Genomic DNA, 19,474 nt, shown 5'->3' on the forward strand with positions numbered 1-19,474 from the left:
CTGGGGGCCCAGTTATATATTGAAAAATAATCTCCATTGTTGTGCTATAAATTAGATTTTAGTACACAAAAGCAGCACCATGTGACTTCTGTCACGTGAACATGCAAATAAAGGTCCGAGGAGATTGGTTTAATGATTTCACCTGAATAATGTGCTTCTGGTTTGCTCTGAAGTTATCTCAGTGTTGCAAGTGAATTCTGCATATTATGACCTCTGCAATTCCCAAAAACGCTGCCTCCTTAAAGAGACAATGCGCTATGGAGGTCCACAATCAACACCAAGCAACCATCATGGATAACCTGAACAACATGAGGAAACAGGTTATACAGTCTTTTTTACTTCGTGCAAACTTCATACATTTCAATGTGGACATGGGGCCTGCAATGAGTTTTGCGATTTCAACAGGAAACTCTTTGTGATGTGACTCTGGTGGTCCAAGGGAAGTCTTTCGCTGCCCACCGAGCTGTGCTTGCAGCTGCGAGCCATTTCTTCAGGCTGATGTTCACCAGTGAGTTCGTTCATATTTATGACTGATTGCTGAAATAGGCTATAGGTTACACATATAGGTTTTATCGCCACGCATATGACAAAACATACCGTTGTGAGGTTGATCTGTTAGTTTTGCCAGTTGAAAGTTTTTTAAACCTAAAACCTACTTACCTTTTACTGAATCTTAAAGTTTGGTTGCAGCTAAAATGATGGAGTATACGTCACAAGAGGTGGAACTGAGGGGTGCCGAACCTACCATCGTTGAGCTACTGATTGAATTCATCTACACAGCCAAGTAAGTAAATGAGCAACTTGACCTCATCAGCACCAAATACACTGTACCTAGAGCATGTTAAGTGGAAACCTCTGTCTGTGGTAAAAGGATCTTGGTGAACAGCAGTAATGTCCAGTCATTGTTGGATGCAGCTAACCAATACCAGCTCGAGCCAGTGAAGAAAATGTGTGTGGAGTTTATTAAAGGACAGATTGATGCTACAAACTGCCTTGGTAAGGGCGTACATACATTCAGTATTTTTAGGCAATTAATTTTAAGATAAATGATGGTCCTCTTGCAGGAATCTCTGCCTTAGCTGACTATCTGAATTGTGCAGAACTAAAGGCAGTAGCAGAAGACTTTGTGCTGTTGCATTTCACTGAAGTTTATAAGCAGGAAGAGTTTCTGATGCTTGATGTGACTCGACTTGCTCATCTTCTCCACCAGGACCAGCTTGCTGTTCAGTCTGAGGCTCAGGTAAAAGGTCAAATCTAAATTAAGTTCATGTGAATTATACAGAAATATTACCAACACATCTCACTTTGCGTTCAGATTTATAATGCAGCTGTACACTGGCTCAAGTACGATGTCTGCAACAGAAAGCAGTATATTGCGGAGGTGCTGGGATGTGTTCGTTTTCCATTTGTTTCCAAGACTTTCCTGTACAAGATTCTACAGGATGAACCCCTTATGCAGGACAACCCACAATGGCTAAAGATGGTCATGAGTGAGTAAATTCTGGAAAGTACTACAATGTAATCTATGACTGTTTGTGTGGGACCGTAAATACATTTAATTGCACAACAAGGTGGACTGAGATGCCACCTGGCCCCTGACCAACAGCAGCTTCAGCCTCGACGCAACAAATGCAACCACATAATCGCTGTGTTTGGAAGCCCCCGGTTACAGACTACAAACTGCTACTACTTTAACCCTAAGGTGATACTGACAACATAAGTACTCAGTGTGCTTTTAACAATTTAACAATGTTAACATTTAGTTAATTTCAGGAGTGTGCCTGGACAGAAGTTGGGAGCGCATCTATTAAGAGTCAAAAAGGCACAGCAGTTTTCTGTAATAATGTGATCTACATTACAAGTGGGCACAGGGCCTATCAAATGGCTGCCTACAATGTCCTGACGAGAAAGATTCAGTTACTGTCTGCTCCACCCACAAATCGGGAGTTTGTAGCTACCTGTGCCTCTGATGGAAAAATTTACACATCTGGTGGAGTTATTGGTCAGTCAAGAATTTAGTTTTTTTTTCTCTTTTTTTTTTTTTTTTTTTGTCCACAACCTTAATGCCTTTCTCCTTTTTTTTTTTTTTTTTTTTTTTTTTTTTTTTTTTTTAAAAGGCCAGTCCACTGTGACTGTCTTTGAATGTTTTGACACAAAGACAAGGTTGTGGCACGTGAAGCCCAAAATGTTGGTTGCACGGCGTGACCACGGCTCTGTGGAGGTAAATGGCCTCATTTATGTCTGTGGTGGAACTCACAGTACCAGTGTATCCAGCAGAATCCTCAACAATTGTGAAGTCTTTGATCCAAACATTGAGCAGTGAGTAAGATTTTAAATGACTGCCCTCTATGCCAAACATTTAATGTTTTGTTTATAACCTCAGATGGAGTAAGATATGTGGAATGAAAGATGCCAGGAAGAACCATGGATTAGTTGTGGTTAACAATAGGATTTATGCTATTGGAGGGCAAGGGGCAACAGGTAGAATTTTTGAATACAAAATAATGTTTTGAAATGACATAATACAGTTTAAAATGCATATGTGTGTTTTAGGAGGACTGAAATCTGTGGAGTACTATGACACTGACCGTAACCAGTGGCATAGTGCATCACCAGTACCGTGGCGAGGGGTGAGTCTAAAATGTGCAGCTGTGGGAGAGAGAATCTATGTGCTGGCCGGAAAAGGATTTGAAGGGATGCCACATTTAAAGCATGTACTGGAGTATAATACGCGTACTGATCGGTTAGTACAGGTACACTGAATGTAGCATTTTAGACTAGTAATTATAAATTGTAATCATAATCATTTTCTTTAATTAGCTGGATAACTTGCCATAAGACTGAAGCTTTTTCACAACCTACCTGTCTGACATGTGTAATCAATGTGCCCCACAATGACAAGGAAAAATAAACCAGTGTCACACCAAAACATTTTCAAAGAAGTGGATGTATACTTAAAAAATATTTTACAAAGATTTTTATTTATAATGTACAGTGTGTTTTTTTTTTTTTTTTCAATAATAAACATCTTACAACTCAGTTAATCTCAGTTTAATCATATGCTATACAAAAAGCAGACCTGGAGCTGGAGCCATTCCATTAGATTTTAGTTGAATTATGATTGAAAAGATGAAATGACTTATTGACATGGTATCTTTTTTAAGGAACAGTCAATCCTATGTCTCAAAGCATGTTTGGAAGGAAAAAGTGAAAAACATTAAGTTGAGGGTTATTTAAAAAGCTGCACTGTCAATGTTCAAGACAGGCCAAATGCATTCTTTAAATGTAATGTAAAATCTAATTTATTTATTTGAGACAAGGACAGTACACAATTTTTTACATTAACCTTAACAGGAGAAATGCATTGTACCAAGTTGTAGCACTAGTGCAAATTTCCACCTGTAGTCCCTGGGCAGGTTCATTGATTGATTGCACAACCCCAATTCCAGTGAAGTTGGGATGCTGTGTAAAAAAAACAATAAAATGATGTGCAACTAAACTACAAAGACATGATATTAATGTTCAAACTGATAAACTTTATTGTTTTTATGCAAATATTCACTCATTTTCAATTTGATGTCTGCAGCACGTTCCAACGTTCCTACATGCATAGATTTCTCCAGATTCTCGGAATCTTTTGATGATATATGGGCTGTAGATGATGAAATCCCAAAATTCCTTGCAATTGTATGTTGAGAAATGTTGTTTTTAAACAATTGGACTATTTGCGCACACAGTTGTTCACAAGGTGGTGAACCTCGCCCCATCCTTGCTGGTGAATGACTGAGCCCTTTGGGGAAACTCCTTTTACACCCAATCATGACACTCACCTGTTTCCTGTTTCCACTGAACCTGTTCACCTGTGGAATGTTCCAAACAGGTGGATTTTAAGCATTCCCCAACTTTCCCTTTTGTTGCCCCTGTCCCAGCTTTATTGGAACGTGTTGCAGGCATCAAATTGAAAATGAGTGAATATTTGCATAAAAACAATAATGTTTATCAGTTTGAACATTAAATATGTCTTTGTAGTTTATTCAGTTCAATATAGGTTGAAAAGGATTTGCAAATCATGGTATTCTGTGTTTTAAGTTTTACAGAGCAGCCAAACTTCATTGGAATTGGGGTTGCATTTAACTGACCATGACTATCAACTGGAAACCTATGTAGCATGTTTTGGGATGATGATGGGGGGGGGAAACCAGAGCGCCCAGAGGAAACCCATCCAGACACAGGGAGAAACATGCAAACTTCACACAGAAAGGCCCGGGCAACCCAGGGATCAAACCCAGAACCTTCTTACTGTGAGGCATGCCACTCAGCCACTGTGCTGCCAATGATTGCCCATTAGAATGACATGAGCCATGTAGGTAATAGTCTGTTTTTTTTGTTTTGTTTTTTAATTTTAATGCCCATTGGCCATGGAATGAAAAATCCATCAGTAGCCACATAAAATTTTTATTGATTTTGGTTAAATTCCCACCAGCATTTGATAATAAACTTTACCAATGCATTTTTCCATATCAGTATAGCACTACACATGCCTTTTGATATGTCACTAGAATACACTGATTCCTGTCTGTGTACTACAGATGAGGCCCTGCTATGTCTGCAGCTTCAACAAAAATCTCTCCGGCTTTTTGTCTATACTCCATTGACAGCTGTTTGGCTCTTACCACTTCATTCACATTTTCCTTCAGGTTCTCTGATAGTCTTCCTTGCTCTTGAAAGGTTGCTGCAGCCCCTTTTACTTGCTCGGCCATGTGATCTTTGCTACGTAGGAGCCAGCCTATTAGCTCCTGAAGTGTTGTTCCTTTTGCTATAGTAGCTTTTGCAGACTCTGAAATGTCCTTAAATTCATCTATAGCCATCTGTAGATGATAGGGCAGTGGTCCTACATCATTTTCTTCTGAATTGGCATGAACTACACATAGAGAGAAGTCATAACCTTTGAGTTTCATGGAAATCCTGTAGTTGGCCTCTGTTTAAAAAAAAAAAAAAAAAAAAGGATAAAAGATAAAGAATTCAACCAAATGTCTTAATGTGTTATTTTTCCATGGTTTTATATAACTTACCATGCTCATCTCTAATTTTTCTCAAAATTCCTGTTAAAGCCAATGGTCCACCTGGTGAACAGCGATATCTCTTTTGCAGGCTGAGTAGGAGGTGCACTGTAGTCTCAAACCGATGCTGTTGTTCATTAAAAGCTTCAGCGACATCTGAAAACCTCTGGTCCAAGTCAGGCACACCCACTCGCCTCATCACCAGTTTACCAGTTTTCATGTGCCCATCTACGAATGTTTTAACAAAGAATGCCATGAGTTATGGTATCTTAAGAACGCAGATGTAAATTAAAAATTCTTCACCACTATGTGCTGAGAGAGTCTGTCTGGCTGAGGCTGCTCCATTCTGTTCAGATTGTCTGGACCCAAGAAGAGGCTGTGTCTTGGGGATACAATAATGGTGTTATTATGAAAATACGAAGAAAAGAAAATGCCACTACATACCCGTAACCTAATCTTTATCTGTAGGTTTTAATCTAGTTTCGGTTTACAAACTTGGATGTAACTGCTTCAATTTTTTTTTCATACAGTCACGCAGTCCTCACTGGATCTAGGTCTATTGCTAATTGGCGCACAGGAATGTAGCCTGTAACTGCGCAATACTAATCGATAAGGATTCTTTATAACCTACCAAGTCATATCAAATAAACATAGCCTACCTCGTTTTCAGTGTTTTCACAAGAGAAGCAACAGCAACAAGGAAATCTGATCATCTCTGTGCTTTGGGACCCTCGCTTGTTTTCAGATCATTAATTTCTGACAATGTCCTTTATTGTCTTTCTGCATACCTCATGACGTCAGCGTCATGCGACTCAAACTTTTCCTTGCTCGTCCTGTTGCTCAGGTGCACAGTGCAAAGGTGCGCCTCAGTATTTGAAGCACTTTCTGCTTAGTGAATAGCTATGAAGTAAACCAACCGTATATCTAACTATTGTGAGCTGTGTACAAAGATTCACGCCAAATCAAATTTTTAATCTAAGTAAGAAAAGTCATTATCATACTTTGAAAATACTTCGGACCTCAAAATCTCAGTTATTGAACTACTAGTAGTTTTTTCACCCGCTGTTCAGTCATTAGATCACTAGATGGCGCTAAACAGGCAGAGTTTGCGCCGGCACTAGAAGAAGAGCCACCATTGTCTTTGTTGTGTTTTGGTCAATGGGTTTAGCTTTGAGGTCTCAACGTGTATCTTAAAGTATTTCTTCTAATATTCAGCGTATAGCTGTGATCTTGTCATGACCGGAATGGCTTCTCCAGAGAAGGCGTCAGGCTCAAAGAAGAAAAGTGAGAGAAAATGTGTTTCCAAGGAGGAGTACAGACAACTGTCCGGAATCATGGCTGTCATGAACAATCTGAGGAAGCAAGTATGTGCTGTGAATAGCTGAGAATAAGTGTTTTACAGTTGCATATAAAATGTACTCTGCTTTCTTCCACCAGGGGACCCTCTGTGATGTTACCCTGTTGGTCCAGGGGAAACACTTTCCTGCTCATAGAGTTGTTCTGGCTGCTGCTAGTCATTTCTTCAGTCTCATGTTTACCAGTGAGTTTATATAATGCATTGGTTTGCACATTATACAGTTCATACTTCATACTGGACTTGTCTACCTGCAGCTAGAATGATGGAGTCCATGTCCCATGAGGTGGAGCTCAGGAGTGCAGAGCCTGACATCATTGATCTGCTTCTTGAATTCATCTACACAGCAAGGTGAATGGTCTGCCAGCCTGAATACTTCGATGAATACTGCATATCTGCTGTTTTGAAATATATAATTATGTACTGCATCTGTGTGTGTCCCTGGTGAAAGAATCTCAGTGAACAGCAGTAATGTCCAGTCATTGTTGGATGCAGCTAACCAATACCAGATTGAGCCTGTGAAGAAAATGTGTGTGGAGTTTCTTAAAGGACAGATTGATGCTACAAATTGCCTTGGTAAGACCAAGATGTTGTGATGTTGTGTTACATAAATTGTAAAATGATGAAAAACATTTTTGAATTGAATTTGAAGCTTATTGTAGAGTACATTAGTTTGAATTATTTGTTTGCTGACTCTTTTTTTTCTCAGGTATTTCAGCATTAGCTGACTGTATGGATTGCCCAGAGTTACAGTTAGCTGCTGAGGATTTCTTTCAGCTCCACTTCACTGAAGTTTATAAACTGGATGAGTTTCTGCAACTCGATGTGAAACGACTCACTTACCTACTCCACCAGGACAAGCTCACAGTCCGATCAGAGGCTCAGGTGAATTTCCATTCTACTCAAAAGTATAAAACTCCATGTTAATAAAAGTATAAAACGCCATGTTAACATTTATTTTCTTCAGATTTATGATGCAGCAGTACGCTGGCTCAAGTACGATGTCTGTAATAGAGAACAATATATGGTTGAGGTGCTGGGATGTGTTCGTTTTCCTTTAGTCTCCAAGACTTTCCTGTCCAAGACTGTACAGGCTGAACCTCTCATCCAAGACAACCCACAGTGTTTGAAAATGGTCATCAGTGAGTGAATACTCATCAATTTGAAGATAATTTTCTGGCTGTCATAAGCAAATTCAAGTGTATTTTTTATCAGGTGGAATGTGCTACCACCTCCTGTCCCTTGAAGATCGTGAAGATTTGGGAGAAAGCAGTCGTCCACGACGCAAGAAACATGACTACCGCATTGCTCTTTTTGGAGGGTCCCAGCCACAATCCTGTCGCTACTTCAACCCCAAGGTATACTGTATACTCATTTACAAAAATGTTGATACAGTTCCCTCTTAAAAGGATTAAGAATATGAAAAGAAAATGTATAAATATAATTCAGAACATTGATGATTTTTATCTTCTCAAGGAGTCGAGCTGGACTGATATTCGTTGTCCCTTTGAGAAGCGACGAGATGCCACAGCAGTTTTTTGGGACAATGTTGTCTATATTTTGGGTGGCTCACAGCTCTTTCCTATCAAGAGAATGGACTGTTACAATGTCTTGAAAGACAGCTGGTACTCAAAGCTCGGACCACCAACACCACGTGACAGCCTAGCTGCCTGTGCTGCCCAGGGAAAGATCTACACTTCAGGAGGTTCAGAAGTTGGTAAGAAGTAAGAAAACTTTGTAAAAAGGAAACTGTTGAGTAAAATTTGTTGTGGTTTCAGGGAACTCAGCTCTTGATCTTTTCGAGTGTTATGACACAAGGACCGAGTCCTGGCAGGTGAAGCCTAGTATGCTGATGGCGCGGTGTGGCCATGGCTCTGTGGAGGCAAACGGCCTCATTTATGTCTGTGGGGGAACTGTGGGCAACAATGTGTCAGGCAGAGTTCTCAACAACTGTGAAGTCTTTGACCCAAGCACACAGCAGTGAGTTACAATTCACAATACAAATATAACTTTATTCTGGACATTCTGGACATATGGCCAACAGATAAAACAGACAAATGAAAGTGACTATACAAAAAACTGTTATGATTTAACACATTTAAACATTTAAAACAGGCAGGCTGAGGTAGCAATACTAGTATTTATGAGTGATGACAAGATTTAATTTTCTGACTTATTCAGCTTACAAATAAGTTCATCAGTGACAAACATCTCAGTCGCACTAGTGACTCGTCCATTGTGGCTTCCTCAAAAGTACCCACAAATCATCAATGGATGCAGTTACATGCATACTCATGTAAACAGCAAAGTCATCTTAATTTCTTTATGATCATGATCTCTCAGATTACTCACATCAGATCTTGTTTTTTGCATGTCATTTAGCCAGTCCAGAAATCATACAATAATCAGACTGTTGGCTACCTGCAGTCTACCTGCAGTTGTTATTAAAAGACTAAATAAAATTTCTAATTTTGTCTTATTCGAAGGTTGTTCATTTCTGTCAAAACAACCCATTGTTTTATTTGTGTAAGTTTAAAAGTAGTTTATATACTATCTTCCTCTATAAAGAAAATCTTTTGTGTTGTGTTTAGGTGGAGAGAACTGTGTGGAATGAGAGAGGCTAGGAAAAACCATGGGTTGGTTGTGGTTAACAACAGGATCTATGCTGTCGGAGGTCAAGGGGCAATAGGTATTAACAACAACAAAAAAGATGTGTGGTGTTTTAGTTGCTTTTAGTTAGATTTTTCATTTTGGATACTGTGCTTGTACTCCAGGTGGATTAGACTCAGTAGAGTACTATGATATCACAAGTAATGAATGGCGCCCTGCTACACCTATGCCGTGGAGAGGAATCACTGTTAAGTGCGCAGCTGTGGGCGAGGTCATCTACGTGCTGGCAGGCTTTCAGGGAGTTGGTCGTTTGGGACATGTACTGGAGTATCACACTGATACTGACAGGTTTGTGCTTAGCATTAGGTTTTTGCTTTGATATAACCTTTTAGACTTTCTGGGAGCCCCTGCAAATATTTTTTTCTATTTCAGGTGGGTAACGTGCAGTAAGGTGCGAGCATTCCCCGTCACAAGCTGTTTAATTTGTGTGGTGGACACATGTGGAGTGAATGAGGATGAGGACATGGACATAATAGACCCTCAAACACACACCACCTCTGCAGCATCTTCTTCAATAGCATCAACATCCTCGTAGATCTCTAAAACATCAAGGCAAGCTATTTGAATTGAATTTTAGTTGTGCTAAATTAAGAGTTATTTAAGTTTTTATATAAGTTTTTTTATTTTAGAAAACTTTTCAATGCTCAGTAAAAATTCATAGCAAAGCAAAAATCATTACAATCCTTGAGGAAAAAGGTGCCATTTAAGTTTCTATATTTTTTATTGGGATGTAAGTTAAGTGTTTTGATGTATTTATTTTACTATTCAATTTAATAATTACAGCTCTGAATATGTGGCATAATGATTGACTGCTAAAAATAATTACAATTAAATGTTAGTATTTTAACAGAATAAAAAATTCATAAAATATTATCAACATGCATGTATTGGTATTACATCCTTTAAAAGCAGATACAGCACCAGGCATGGAATTTAGTGCAATGATTCTGGTTGTAAACTCCTAGAGTATACTGTGTACAAAAATAACATCTTTGGTCTTTTTCTGAGTGCAATAAACAGGCCTGTTACAATTCTATACTTTACATGTCATCCTCCTCTTCACTCATAAGCAGAGCAAAACGGTTGTTTATCTCTTCAGTAGCTCTGTTCCCTCGTCCACCTCCTCTACGCGCACTGCCTCTTTTCCTTCCACGGCCACTTCTTTTCCTTCCTCCTGATGCTGAAGAAGCTGGGTGACTTTTTAGGGTGCTCTTGTTCACAGTGTCCAGCAGAGATGAGTAAAGTTGCTCAGATAAGGTGGATTTAAGCAACAAAGATTCAGGAGTCTGGCCACCTTTTAAATATTTAGCAAGACCATGTACTAAAGTACCGCTGAACAACCTAAAAGATTTTTGGAAAGTCAGTTTATTTACATTCATATCATAGTATTATACTTCATGTACTTGAGGTATTTCTCAACCATTTAGAAATAAAAATAACAAATAAAAATCCATTACCGTGTTACTGTATTTCAATTTACTTTGACGTACCATGATAAGAATGGTTCAGGCATTGGATGCAGGAGTACTTGATTGAGACACAGAGCAGCCCAAAGGCAGGCTTGCCATTGACTGTAAGTGTGAGCATCTCCTAGGTCTAAGCCTCTTCTCTCCCCTGGTCTTAAGCGCTTCTGAACCATTGCCACACTCAAACCACGCTCATGAGTCCAATTTTGTTGGGAACCTATGAAAGGTATGCATCAAGAGTTACATAAATTTTGGAAGCTACAAGAAATTACCATTTAAGTATTTTACAAACCAGCATGCAGATTCAGCTCTCCATACACAAACCCCATTAGCAGAGCCTGGAGTTGAGGCTGTGTGGGTGTTGGTTTGGCTTCTCGCTGCCAAAAAATTGTTACTGCTATAGCCAGCCTCAGGTGTGGGGGAAATGGACTTAGAGCTGACTGAGTCACTCCTAGGACCTCCAAAAGAACAGTAAGTCGATCTGCGGGTGAAGCCTACAAAATACAAGCATGTTTTTCAATTAAGTGCTATGAATACTACAGTTTTTTTTTTTTTTACTATTTACCTGGCCAATGGCATCAAGCGAGAAGGGCATTTTGAGCTGATGTGCCTCCACCATTTTTTTATTCAAATTCAGGTCCTTGCGGTCATATTCCTCCACAAAAACTGCTGGCCCCTGAACCTGAACATCAGCTGCTTTTTGCCGCAGAGGATACGTTTGGTCCAGACTCACATGGCTGTCCACAAGGCCTCTACCTGCACTCTGACCCTTTCCCCCTTGATTACCATTCTTTCCTTGTGTCAACCTTGTTTGAAATCTGTTTAATAAAATCCCATACATAGACTGGCGAATAGATATAGCACTACAGTGGCTGCTGGCCAGTTTGGAATTTTCCACTTGAGGCATGAGCAGGACCCTCTGCATCACCAAAGCATCTACAGCAGAAGCAGCCAATAGTCCCTGTGCTGCAGTTTTAGCAAGGCACGCTGGTAGTCCAAGACTTGTCCAGCCTCCAGGCACTTCCTTTCTTTCTGAAAACCAGGGAGCTAAAGAACTGTGACAGGTGATGTTATATTCTTGCATACATGCCTGTAATTTTGAGCTCACAACTCCCTTTTTGTCTCTACCCTGAGCTCTAGATTTGGCATCCTCTTCAACAAGCTGACCAATTTCTGCTAGTGCCTCGGCTGGGCCAGAGAAGGAAGAAAGCCAGGCCAGCAGCCCTTCAATGCGGGATACTGGAGCCCTACCTTTTCCTCCCTTATTACCTCTTGTAGCACTAATTGCATCTACTAAAGACAGGAGTTTAACTTCTTTTGGAGTACCATAATCATTACCAGCAAGGACTGCACCCAGCGGAAGCAGATCCTTGTTCAGGCCCCCAAACCAGCGGCACAAGGCACTCGTGGTGTACAGTCGAGCTGAAATGTAGCGTTGATTTGTTTTTCCACTGAGATTGGTCCATTGAAAGTAATTCAGTGGAATGTAACCACCTAATAAGAAAAATAATTTAAAAACAAGCCATCAATGTGGTTAAAAGTGTGGTTTAAGTCATACCTGGGAGGTCAAATATATAAAAGTCACTATCCCTGCTGAGAATAGGGCAGTTCCACTGCCGAGCCAAACATGCAATCTCCCTATCAGCCTCAGATGGGCACTGAACCAGGGGAACTCCACTTTGAATAAGCACTTGAATGAAAACTTCGCTGGTGAGGAGTGGTAGGACAGAGCCATGGCGACTTCGAGAGATACTGTCTGCCATCTTTATCTTGGACTCCAGACGTTGGCACAGAGTGTTTAACTTCTTGTCACTAGGGTCCATCCCTAATAACAAAAATAAACTTTTTCACATGATAATACACATGATAGAGAGACATTAAAGGAGCCTACCTCCATCTAGAACAACAAATGGGTGTATATTACATGCTGCCAAAGCAGAAAGGAATTGTGTGAGTAGGCAGGAAAAAGCATCATAGTCCCCTCCATGCTGCTGATCCAAACCGTGGTTAAAGTAAAGATAGAAAAACAAGCTACACCCATCTATCAACAGTCTTCTGTCCCTGAACTTCACATCTTGTAGGAAGTGCCTGTTCCCTTCAACAAAAGTGGTCAGGCCCTGGACTCCCATTGTAACGCAAGGCCTTGAAAGACATAAACCTTTTGCAGGATTTGATTTTCAATACAGTTATTATCTTATTGTCTTACTAAAAAAAATGCTCGGTTTATGGTTAGACCTTAAACCAAGCTCCTTTGCTCAGACCACAGACCGTATACATGATACGATGTATTTTTTATACAGTCTATGGCTCAGACACGACAATTAAGTTAAAACGGCATTTACATCCCAAAATATAAAAGAAAATTATAATCACTGAAAAAAGAACATCTAAAATCTAAACTGAAACGGTTACTTTTCACTTAAGTTGCGTTTTCCTTCTTTACTTCCTTGTGGTTAACAGAATTCACAATAAACTCGTGATAATCATCAGAAAATGTAATGTTAAGATTTCAGAAACATTAAATTCGTCAGATAAACCTGTATTAAAATATAATATCAACTCATACAGCCAAATAACGTATAGTACGTGTTGTTCTTCCACAGAAACCACTAATTTTCCTAAACTCTTTTAACTTGAAAAGCTAACTTCACAAACTATCTCGCGATACAAATCGAGAACACAACAGCTAGCCAAGTGGCTAGCCAGTTTTGTTGTCCAGATTGATGATAATTATTGATCACAATGTCTGGTGGGGCAAACCCCACATTTTCTGGGGTTAATCCGTCCTGCACCGTCATGTCCGCACATAAGAAAAAAGAAAGCAGCCCGCCTGCATGTTTCTGGGAGAGTCCGGAGACTTTAGCGCAGCTGGAGGTGGTGCGTCAATGGATTGGAAAGCATTACAAAAAGGTAGCGGTCTGGCTAATAAGCTAACAAACAACAATGTAGTCTTTTCGCGCCTATTAAAATGATGAATCACGGTCACTACAATGTGTCTATTTTGTGTCTGTTAACTTTCAGTATGTGCTGGTGGATGCGCCTTCATGTCAGACTCTCTCCATGGTAACCCTTCAGCTTCTGCAGTTTCAGGAGGATGTTTTTGGAAGACAATCCTCCAATCCAGCCCTCACCAAACTTCCAGTGAGTCTTCACCCTGCAAATAAAAACAGCAAACGGTGGATTTGGCAATCCGTTTGGGTAGCTACTAAATGCCAGTTTACACCACAGTCTCCAGTCATTTTAAAAAGATGGAGACACCAGAGATACCCCAATGTGATCCCCGCACAACCTCCTCATCCTCCTCTGTAATTTCTGTTATTTGTTATTTTAGTGCTGAATTCTCTAAAACATATTTAATTCTTCTACTCTGAAAAATTAAGAGAAAATTACCTAATCTGGAGAATAAAATAAGACGGTCTTCATATAATTGTGTTCTACATTCAGTGACTGTTTTACGACAGCATAAATATGTAATCTGTTTTACTTGTAGGCCCAGTGCTTTATGGACCTACATCCAGGAGGAGGACTGTGCCACATTCTTGGGATTGCATATAAATTCAAGGCGGAGCAAGGATGGTATGTTTTAAATGTTTTTGTGTAGTGTTTTTGTTAAATAAAAGTTTGTCTTGCATTGCTTTTCAGGCGGAGGTTTGACTTACAAAATCCATCAAGAACTGAAAGAAATATTGAGATGTTTCACAGTATAGAGAGGGCACTGGTCCAGGTAAAAAGTTACATAATGATTCCCTACACACCAACAGGGACATATTTAAAATGCTGCATATATTTTCTGTCCTCAGAACAACTGCCTGTCATTTCCGATTGTATACATGGACCCGATGGTAGATCAGGAGCTAGCTGAAAGACTGAGTGGCATTATCACAAAACACCAGGTAAATAAAATTAAAAACAAAAGTGCCTATAAGTGTTAACGTTTAGTTTTCAGGTGTTAATTTTTCCATTCACAGGGTTCTCTCACCCAGGATAGAATACTTGCCAGCCATCATATATATCCCTCACTTGCGTCCCCAGAAGAAGGTCAGTTTGTTTATAAAATGTACTTTTAAAATGTACTTTTTAAAATGTATCTAAGATTATGATTTTTTTTTTTTTTACAATATATTTCCTCAGATGAATGGATGCGTCCTGTGATGCAGAGAGATAAACATGTTTTAGTACACTGGGGTATGCACCCTGACAGGTAAGGCAAAACATTCCTGCATTATTCTTATTTTATTCTATTTAAAATTATTTGTAGTAATAACTAAAGTCCTCCTTTCAGTTTTTTAAACATTTTTATACATTTCATAAATGTTCCATGACTGATTTGATTTTCATGTCAAGCAATATGAAAGAGGTTTCTGTTCTGTCATCAATAGCTATGACAGCTGGTTGTCATCTCTTGAAGTTGAAGGAGCAATTGAAGAAACACCTCATCTCGAGCGACCCTGCAAGGTTTGCACATTTTATCAGAAAATTAACTAATGTAGAGCTGTATTTGCCTTCCTTTGAAACAATGTCCTTTTACCCTTTATTTCTGATTATAAATACACAGGTCCATGCTGCTTGGGTTCTGGACACAGACTGTTTTAACGAATGGATGAATGAAGAAGATTATTGTGTTGATGAAAGAAATGTCCCTGTAATCTTTCGGCATCGAATTCCTCTTCGCAATGAGGTTTTTTATTTGTATTAATAGAAAATGCATACATTAATTTAAAAAAAAATTACAATTGATGAACAGATTACGTATTAAGTGAACATCTTGCAGGATGCACATTCTACTCCTTCCAAAAAGAGAAGGCGGTCAACCTCTCCTCCATCTTGCGAAGGTCGAAAGAAAGGCAAGAAAGGGTGAGGCGTTTTATATCCTATAAAATATAATCTAGGTGATTCACTATAAGTGCATTGTATGCAATGTGTAATTGTTGTATCACAGACGAAAGCGTGGACAACAGGAAGAAGAGCCAGAGGAGGATTTGACCAAAGACATGGAGGATCCAACCCCTGTTCCAAACATGGAAGAGGTCATATTACCTAAGATTGGTGAGACATATCTGCTAAACAATGCATGTGATCAAACTTGTGCTGCAGAGCCATTTATTTTATGTATTATTTTTATCAGTGAACTTGAAAAAGGACAGTGAGAACACTCCTGTTAAAGGAGGCATCATGGCTGATCTTGGTATGTATATGCATGTTGGTTTGTTTTTCATAGAAAGTTTAAATTTTTGCTGTTTTTAAAAAAAAAAACTTTTTTCAGATGATCAAGAGGAAGATTATCCAGGAAGGGTAATTACATTTTTAATAGGGGGCATCACAAACAACGCTGCACTGTATTTTGCATGTATATTTCTGTCTACAGGAGGATGAGGAGGGCAGAGTTGAAATGTCTCGCTTTCTAGAGGGAGAGGAAAACATTACAGAACAAACTCATCATGTTATAATACCAAGCTATACATCTTGGTTTAACAATAACAGGTAATAAACATACACACCAGAATAATAACCACTAAGTAATGCTTTAGTTTAAGTATTGTCTTTTATTTCCAGCATACATTCTATTGAGAAACGTTCACTACCAGAATTCTTCAATGGCAAAAACAAATCTAAATCACCGGAAATGTGAGTGGTGACAATACTTATATGTTAAACCAATCATGATATAATTGTTGACTCATTGCTTATGTTTATTTCCTTCCAATGTAGTTACCTGGCTTATCGCAACTTTATGATTGACACATATCGATTGAACCCTCAAGAATATCTAAGCTCCACCTCCTGTAGGCGGAACCTCACTGGAGATGTCTGTGCTGTCATGAGGTATGAATATTTCTTTATGGCTTTAAATACCTGCTTCTGCTTCAGTGTTACTTACTTACATTTATAATATAAAACTTTAACATAAAAATATTTTTTAGGGTCCATGCATTTTTGGAGCAATGGGGATTGATAAACTATCAGGTGGATGCAGAAAGCAGACCCCTCCCCATGGGACCTCCTCCTACTCCTCATTTTAACGTCTTGGCTGACACTCCCACTGGGCTGGCCCCACTGCAACACAAACCCTTGCAGGTAACACCTAGAGAACCTACATTTCTTTCTGTTTTTTGGGGGTTTTTTTTCCCATTAAGTAACTAATTCAAGATTCTTATTCCTTTTAGGTTTCAGCCTCACAACACATGCTGTATTTCCCAGACAGAGGGAGAGAGAAGCCTTCAGATTGCCAAAACTTTGGTTTGCGAACAGATGTTTATGCCAGGAAACATCCTAAGGTCTGACATAACCACCCTTAATAATAGAAGTGCTTATTTCCAAATAATAACCCTTTTATTTATTAATCTATTTTTCAGACTAAAGGAGCAAGTGCTGGAAGGGAATGGACTGAACAAGAGACACTTTTACTACTCGAGGTAAGGCTGTTCCTTGTTTAAAATGATAAAATCCCATGCCATAAAATCCAAATGTTTTATTGCCTTTTTTACTAACAATTTTTGGTTCCTATCTCAGGCACTGGAGGTTTACAACGACGACTGGAATAAGGTTTCTGAGCATGTCGGATCTAGGACACAGGACGACTGTATTCTGCACTTTCTTCGGTTGCCAATAGAAGACCCCTATCTTGAAGACTCCTCTGCCTCTCTTGGTCCTCTTGCATACCAACCTGTCCCTTTCAGCCAATCTGAGAACCCTGTCATGAGCACTGTGGCCTTCCTAGCATCAGTAGTGGACCCTCGAGTAGCATCTGCAGCCGCCAAAGCAGCACTTGGTTAGTACACTGAGTAGTAAGAGTGATAATCTGTTCTCTGGTTGTGTACAAATTTTGCTTTGTTTTTTTGTCATCAGAGGAGTTCTCTAGAGCACATGAGGAATCTATTGACAAAATCTCTGAAATGGCCGTCCAGACAGAAAAAAAAGGTTAGATTATAAGTAAATTGTATACGTTCACATTTTGACACTCATGTTCTTATCTGGCATAATCTATGTGCTGCTTACTCTTTCAGAACCTATAGATGCAGAGAAAATGGAAACTAATTCCACAAACCAGGTGAAATACTCCTAAAACAATGCTGTTTTTGTATTTCCTTATTGTTCTGGTTGTTAATGGTGGCTGTTTTTTTTTTATTAGAGTTCTTTACGTGTGGATGGGGTCAACTTGGAACCTAGTGGAGCCCAAACAGTGGAAGAAAGAGTTAAAAGTGAAAATGCAGAAAATTTACTTGCAGAGGACAGAGATGGTGCTAAAATTTGTACATGTATTTACTTATCCATTTGGTTGTTCAGTTTCTCTAACAGATAACTCTTTCTTGTAGGAAGAATAGACGATGATGACAGTTTTGAGCAGCGAGAAGGCGAGGGTGAGCTCAGCAGAGCAGTGATGGAGCAGGATCTGGTGGAGGTCGCTGTACCTAATGCAGCGGCTGCAGCTCTGTCCTCTGCTGCCACCAAGGCCAAGGTGCCACACAGAATGCTTACACCAGCAATAATACAGTTGTTTGCATTTTTAATCCCATTTTGTATTTGTAGCATTTGGCAGCTGTAGAGGAGCGAAAAATCAAGTCTCTTGTGGCTTTGCTGGTGGAGACTCAGATGAAAAAGTTAGAAATCAAGTTGAGGCATTTTGAGGAGCTGGAGACCATCATGGACCGAGAGAAAGAGGCGGTCAGTGCTAGTTCTTGTTTGAATTAATTATTCATAGATTTTCTTGCCTAAATCATACAATATTTATCCCAATTCAATGTAGGACTAACTTAATTTGTTTTACAACCCTTGTCTTTTGCAGCTGGAGCAGCAACGGCAGCAGCTTCTGTCTGAGAGGCAGACTTTTCACATTGAACAACTGAAGCAGGCAGAAATAAAAGTTCGGCAGCAAAGGGAGCAGCAGGGGCAGCCTGGTTTCACAATGCAACTCACAGGTCTGACCTTCCTCATAAACATGAACACATAAGAACACTAGTTACATTAACTCAAAGCCTCAAGTCATTGTGTACAACATTTATTAAAGGTATTATTGTACCTTCTGTAGGCCAGTCTGTGCCAAACCGTATAATGCCAAGCGGAGGAACTGCCCAGGTGATGGCCTCTCGACACACTGGGGCTCCGAATGGCATGTGTGAGTGTTCTTATATTATAACAATATTAAATAATTGTTACTTTTTTAACGTTTATTATTTTGTCATTCAGATCCATCTTCACAGACAGAGGGAATAGCACCTCCAGTATCCACTCACAATTAAACGATCAACGCATCAACTAGTTAGAAGAAATTTCCTTAATGTGTCTGTAATTACAAAAATGCCTGTATGTTACAGTTTTACTTTGAAGCTGAGTAATCAAAAATGATAAAGGTGAAAAAAGACTTCACATAAAATTTACTAGGCTCATCAAATGTAAAACTTCAACAAGTTGTCATGTACATTTTAATCAAGTCATTGATTTCAAGCTGTTTAAGCTGTGTGCTCAGTTGGGAAATGTGAAAAAGTGCTCTCAACTGATTAAATGTGTTTTTTTATATATATATTAAGTGTGGTACTTCTTTTTTCATTTACTTATTTATACGATTTAAGATTTAACCATCCGTCTGATTTTAAAGTATTAGGAAAATATTTGTCACAGAACTTTCCTAGTAATAAATGTCTGCATTAACAATAATGTTAGATAATACATTAAAATCAGACAGCAGCTACATTACAGGATGGTTTACCCTATATAGTCTTTGTGCTTAAGATATAATAGGCGAGACAAGAGCAACAGACAATTTAATCTTGTTATTTAACATCTATTATACACTACTAAACTAGACAATTTTATGTTCATAAATGAAATGTAATGGTTTGTATAATTAATTCACAACAAACTAGCTATTAGTCATTATGTAAAGGTTAGTTTTCTAAAATATTTTTGACATTTGAATATTATGGCAA

At 39.0% G+C, this 19,474-nt stretch overlaps 5 protein-coding genes across 8 annotated transcripts; 3 read left to right on the top strand and 2 right to left on the bottom strand.

Moving 5' to 3' along the window:
• The first annotated feature begins 123 nt into the window (after window positions 1–123).
• Window positions 124–2,931, top strand: LOC110167339 (kelch-like protein 7). Of its 3 annotated transcripts, none has more exons than XM_020932675.2 (12): window positions 124–320; window positions 406–508; window positions 691–784; window positions 872–996; window positions 1,065–1,240; window positions 1,316–1,490; window positions 1,572–1,702; window positions 1,774–2,002; window positions 2,118–2,319; window positions 2,384–2,481; window positions 2,554–2,753; window positions 2,821–2,931. In XM_020932675.2, exons 1-12 carry the CDS (start codon window positions 207–209, stop codon window positions 2,836–2,838), a joined length of 1,665 nt encoding a protein of 554 aa, XP_020788334.2. In that variant the 5' UTR covers window positions 124–206; the 3' UTR covers window positions 2,839–2,931. The 3 variants fall into 3 exon arrangements, with proteins under 3 accessions (XP_020788334.2, XP_055013024.1, XP_055013025.1); XM_055157049.1 differs by having other exon boundaries at window positions 2,554–2,743; XM_055157050.1 differs by having other exon boundaries at window positions 1,101–1,240; window positions 2,554–2,743.
• Window positions 2,932–2,953: 22 nt separating this feature from the next.
• On the bottom strand, window positions 2,954–6,191 carry si:ch73-345f18.3 (uncharacterized). The gene is made up of 4 exons (XM_020932865.2): window positions 5,720–6,191; window positions 5,364–5,442; window positions 5,073–5,288; window positions 2,954–4,978 (listed from the first exon to the last, which is right to left on the bottom strand). Exons 1-4 carry the CDS (start codon window positions 5,771–5,773, stop codon window positions 4,584–4,586), a joined length of 744 nt encoding a protein of 247 aa, XP_020788524.1. The 5' UTR covers window positions 5,774–6,191; the 3' UTR covers window positions 2,954–4,583.
• On the top strand, window positions 6,158–9,957 carry klhl7 (kelch-like family member 7). The gene is made up of 12 exons (XM_020932614.2): window positions 6,158–6,424; window positions 6,498–6,600; window positions 6,672–6,765; window positions 6,866–6,990; window positions 7,124–7,299; window positions 7,382–7,556; window positions 7,630–7,772; window positions 7,891–8,131; window positions 8,193–8,394; window positions 9,006–9,103; window positions 9,189–9,372; window positions 9,457–9,957. The coding sequence occupies exons 1-12, from the start codon at window positions 6,296–6,298 to the stop codon at window positions 9,617–9,619; spliced, it is 1,833 nt and encodes a 610-aa protein (XP_020788273.1). The 5' UTR covers window positions 6,158–6,295; the 3' UTR covers window positions 9,620–9,957.
• On the top strand, window positions 9,506–19,068 carry smarcc1b (SWI/SNF related, matrix associated, actin dependent regulator of chromatin, subfamily c, member 1b). Of its 2 annotated transcripts, none has more exons than XM_055157034.1 (28): window positions 9,506–9,636; window positions 13,572–13,691; window positions 14,041–14,126; window positions 14,193–14,274; window positions 14,351–14,443; window positions 14,519–14,588; window positions 14,682–14,751; window positions 14,930–15,005; window positions 15,106–15,228; window positions 15,322–15,404; window positions 15,490–15,596; window positions 15,676–15,735; window positions 15,814–15,842; window positions 15,916–16,031; window positions 16,104–16,175; window positions 16,260–16,373; window positions 16,472–16,625; window positions 16,715–16,825; window positions 16,904–16,963; window positions 17,061–17,319; window positions 17,397–17,468; window positions 17,555–17,598; window positions 17,680–17,788; window positions 17,864–18,006; window positions 18,078–18,212; window positions 18,334–18,466; window positions 18,577–18,663; window positions 18,735–19,068. In XM_055157034.1, the coding sequence occupies exons 2-28, from the start codon at window positions 13,611–13,613 to the stop codon at window positions 18,785–18,787; spliced, it is 2,622 nt and encodes an 873-aa protein (XP_055013009.1). In that variant the 5' UTR covers window positions 9,506–9,636; window positions 13,572–13,610; the 3' UTR covers window positions 18,788–19,068. The 2 variants fall into 2 exon arrangements, with proteins under 2 accessions (XP_055013009.1, XP_020788157.1); XM_020932498.2 differs by lacking the exon at window positions 9,506–9,636 and adding an exon at window positions 13,188–13,460.
• On the bottom strand, window positions 9,787–13,012 carry aste1b (asteroid homolog 1b). Its single transcript, XM_020932681.2, has 6 exons — window positions 12,442–13,012; window positions 12,109–12,375; window positions 11,116–12,044; window positions 10,843–11,044; window positions 10,575–10,767; window positions 9,787–10,425 (listed from the first exon to the last, which is right to left on the bottom strand). The coding sequence occupies exons 1-6, from the start codon at window positions 12,677–12,679 to the stop codon at window positions 10,125–10,127; spliced, it is 2,130 nt and encodes a 709-aa protein (XP_020788340.1). The 5' UTR covers window positions 12,680–13,012; the 3' UTR covers window positions 9,787–10,124.
• Window positions 19,069–19,474: the final 406 nt, after the last annotated feature.

This window comes from Boleophthalmus pectinirostris, unplaced genomic scaffold, assembly GCF_026225935.1.
Source record: "Boleophthalmus pectinirostris isolate CB_2022bp ecotype Guang Dong unplaced genomic scaffold, ASM2622593v1 HiC_scaffold_21, whole genome shotgun sequence".
Classification (NCBI taxonomy): Eukaryota; Metazoa; Chordata; class Actinopteri; order Gobiiformes; family Gobiidae; genus Boleophthalmus; species Boleophthalmus pectinirostris.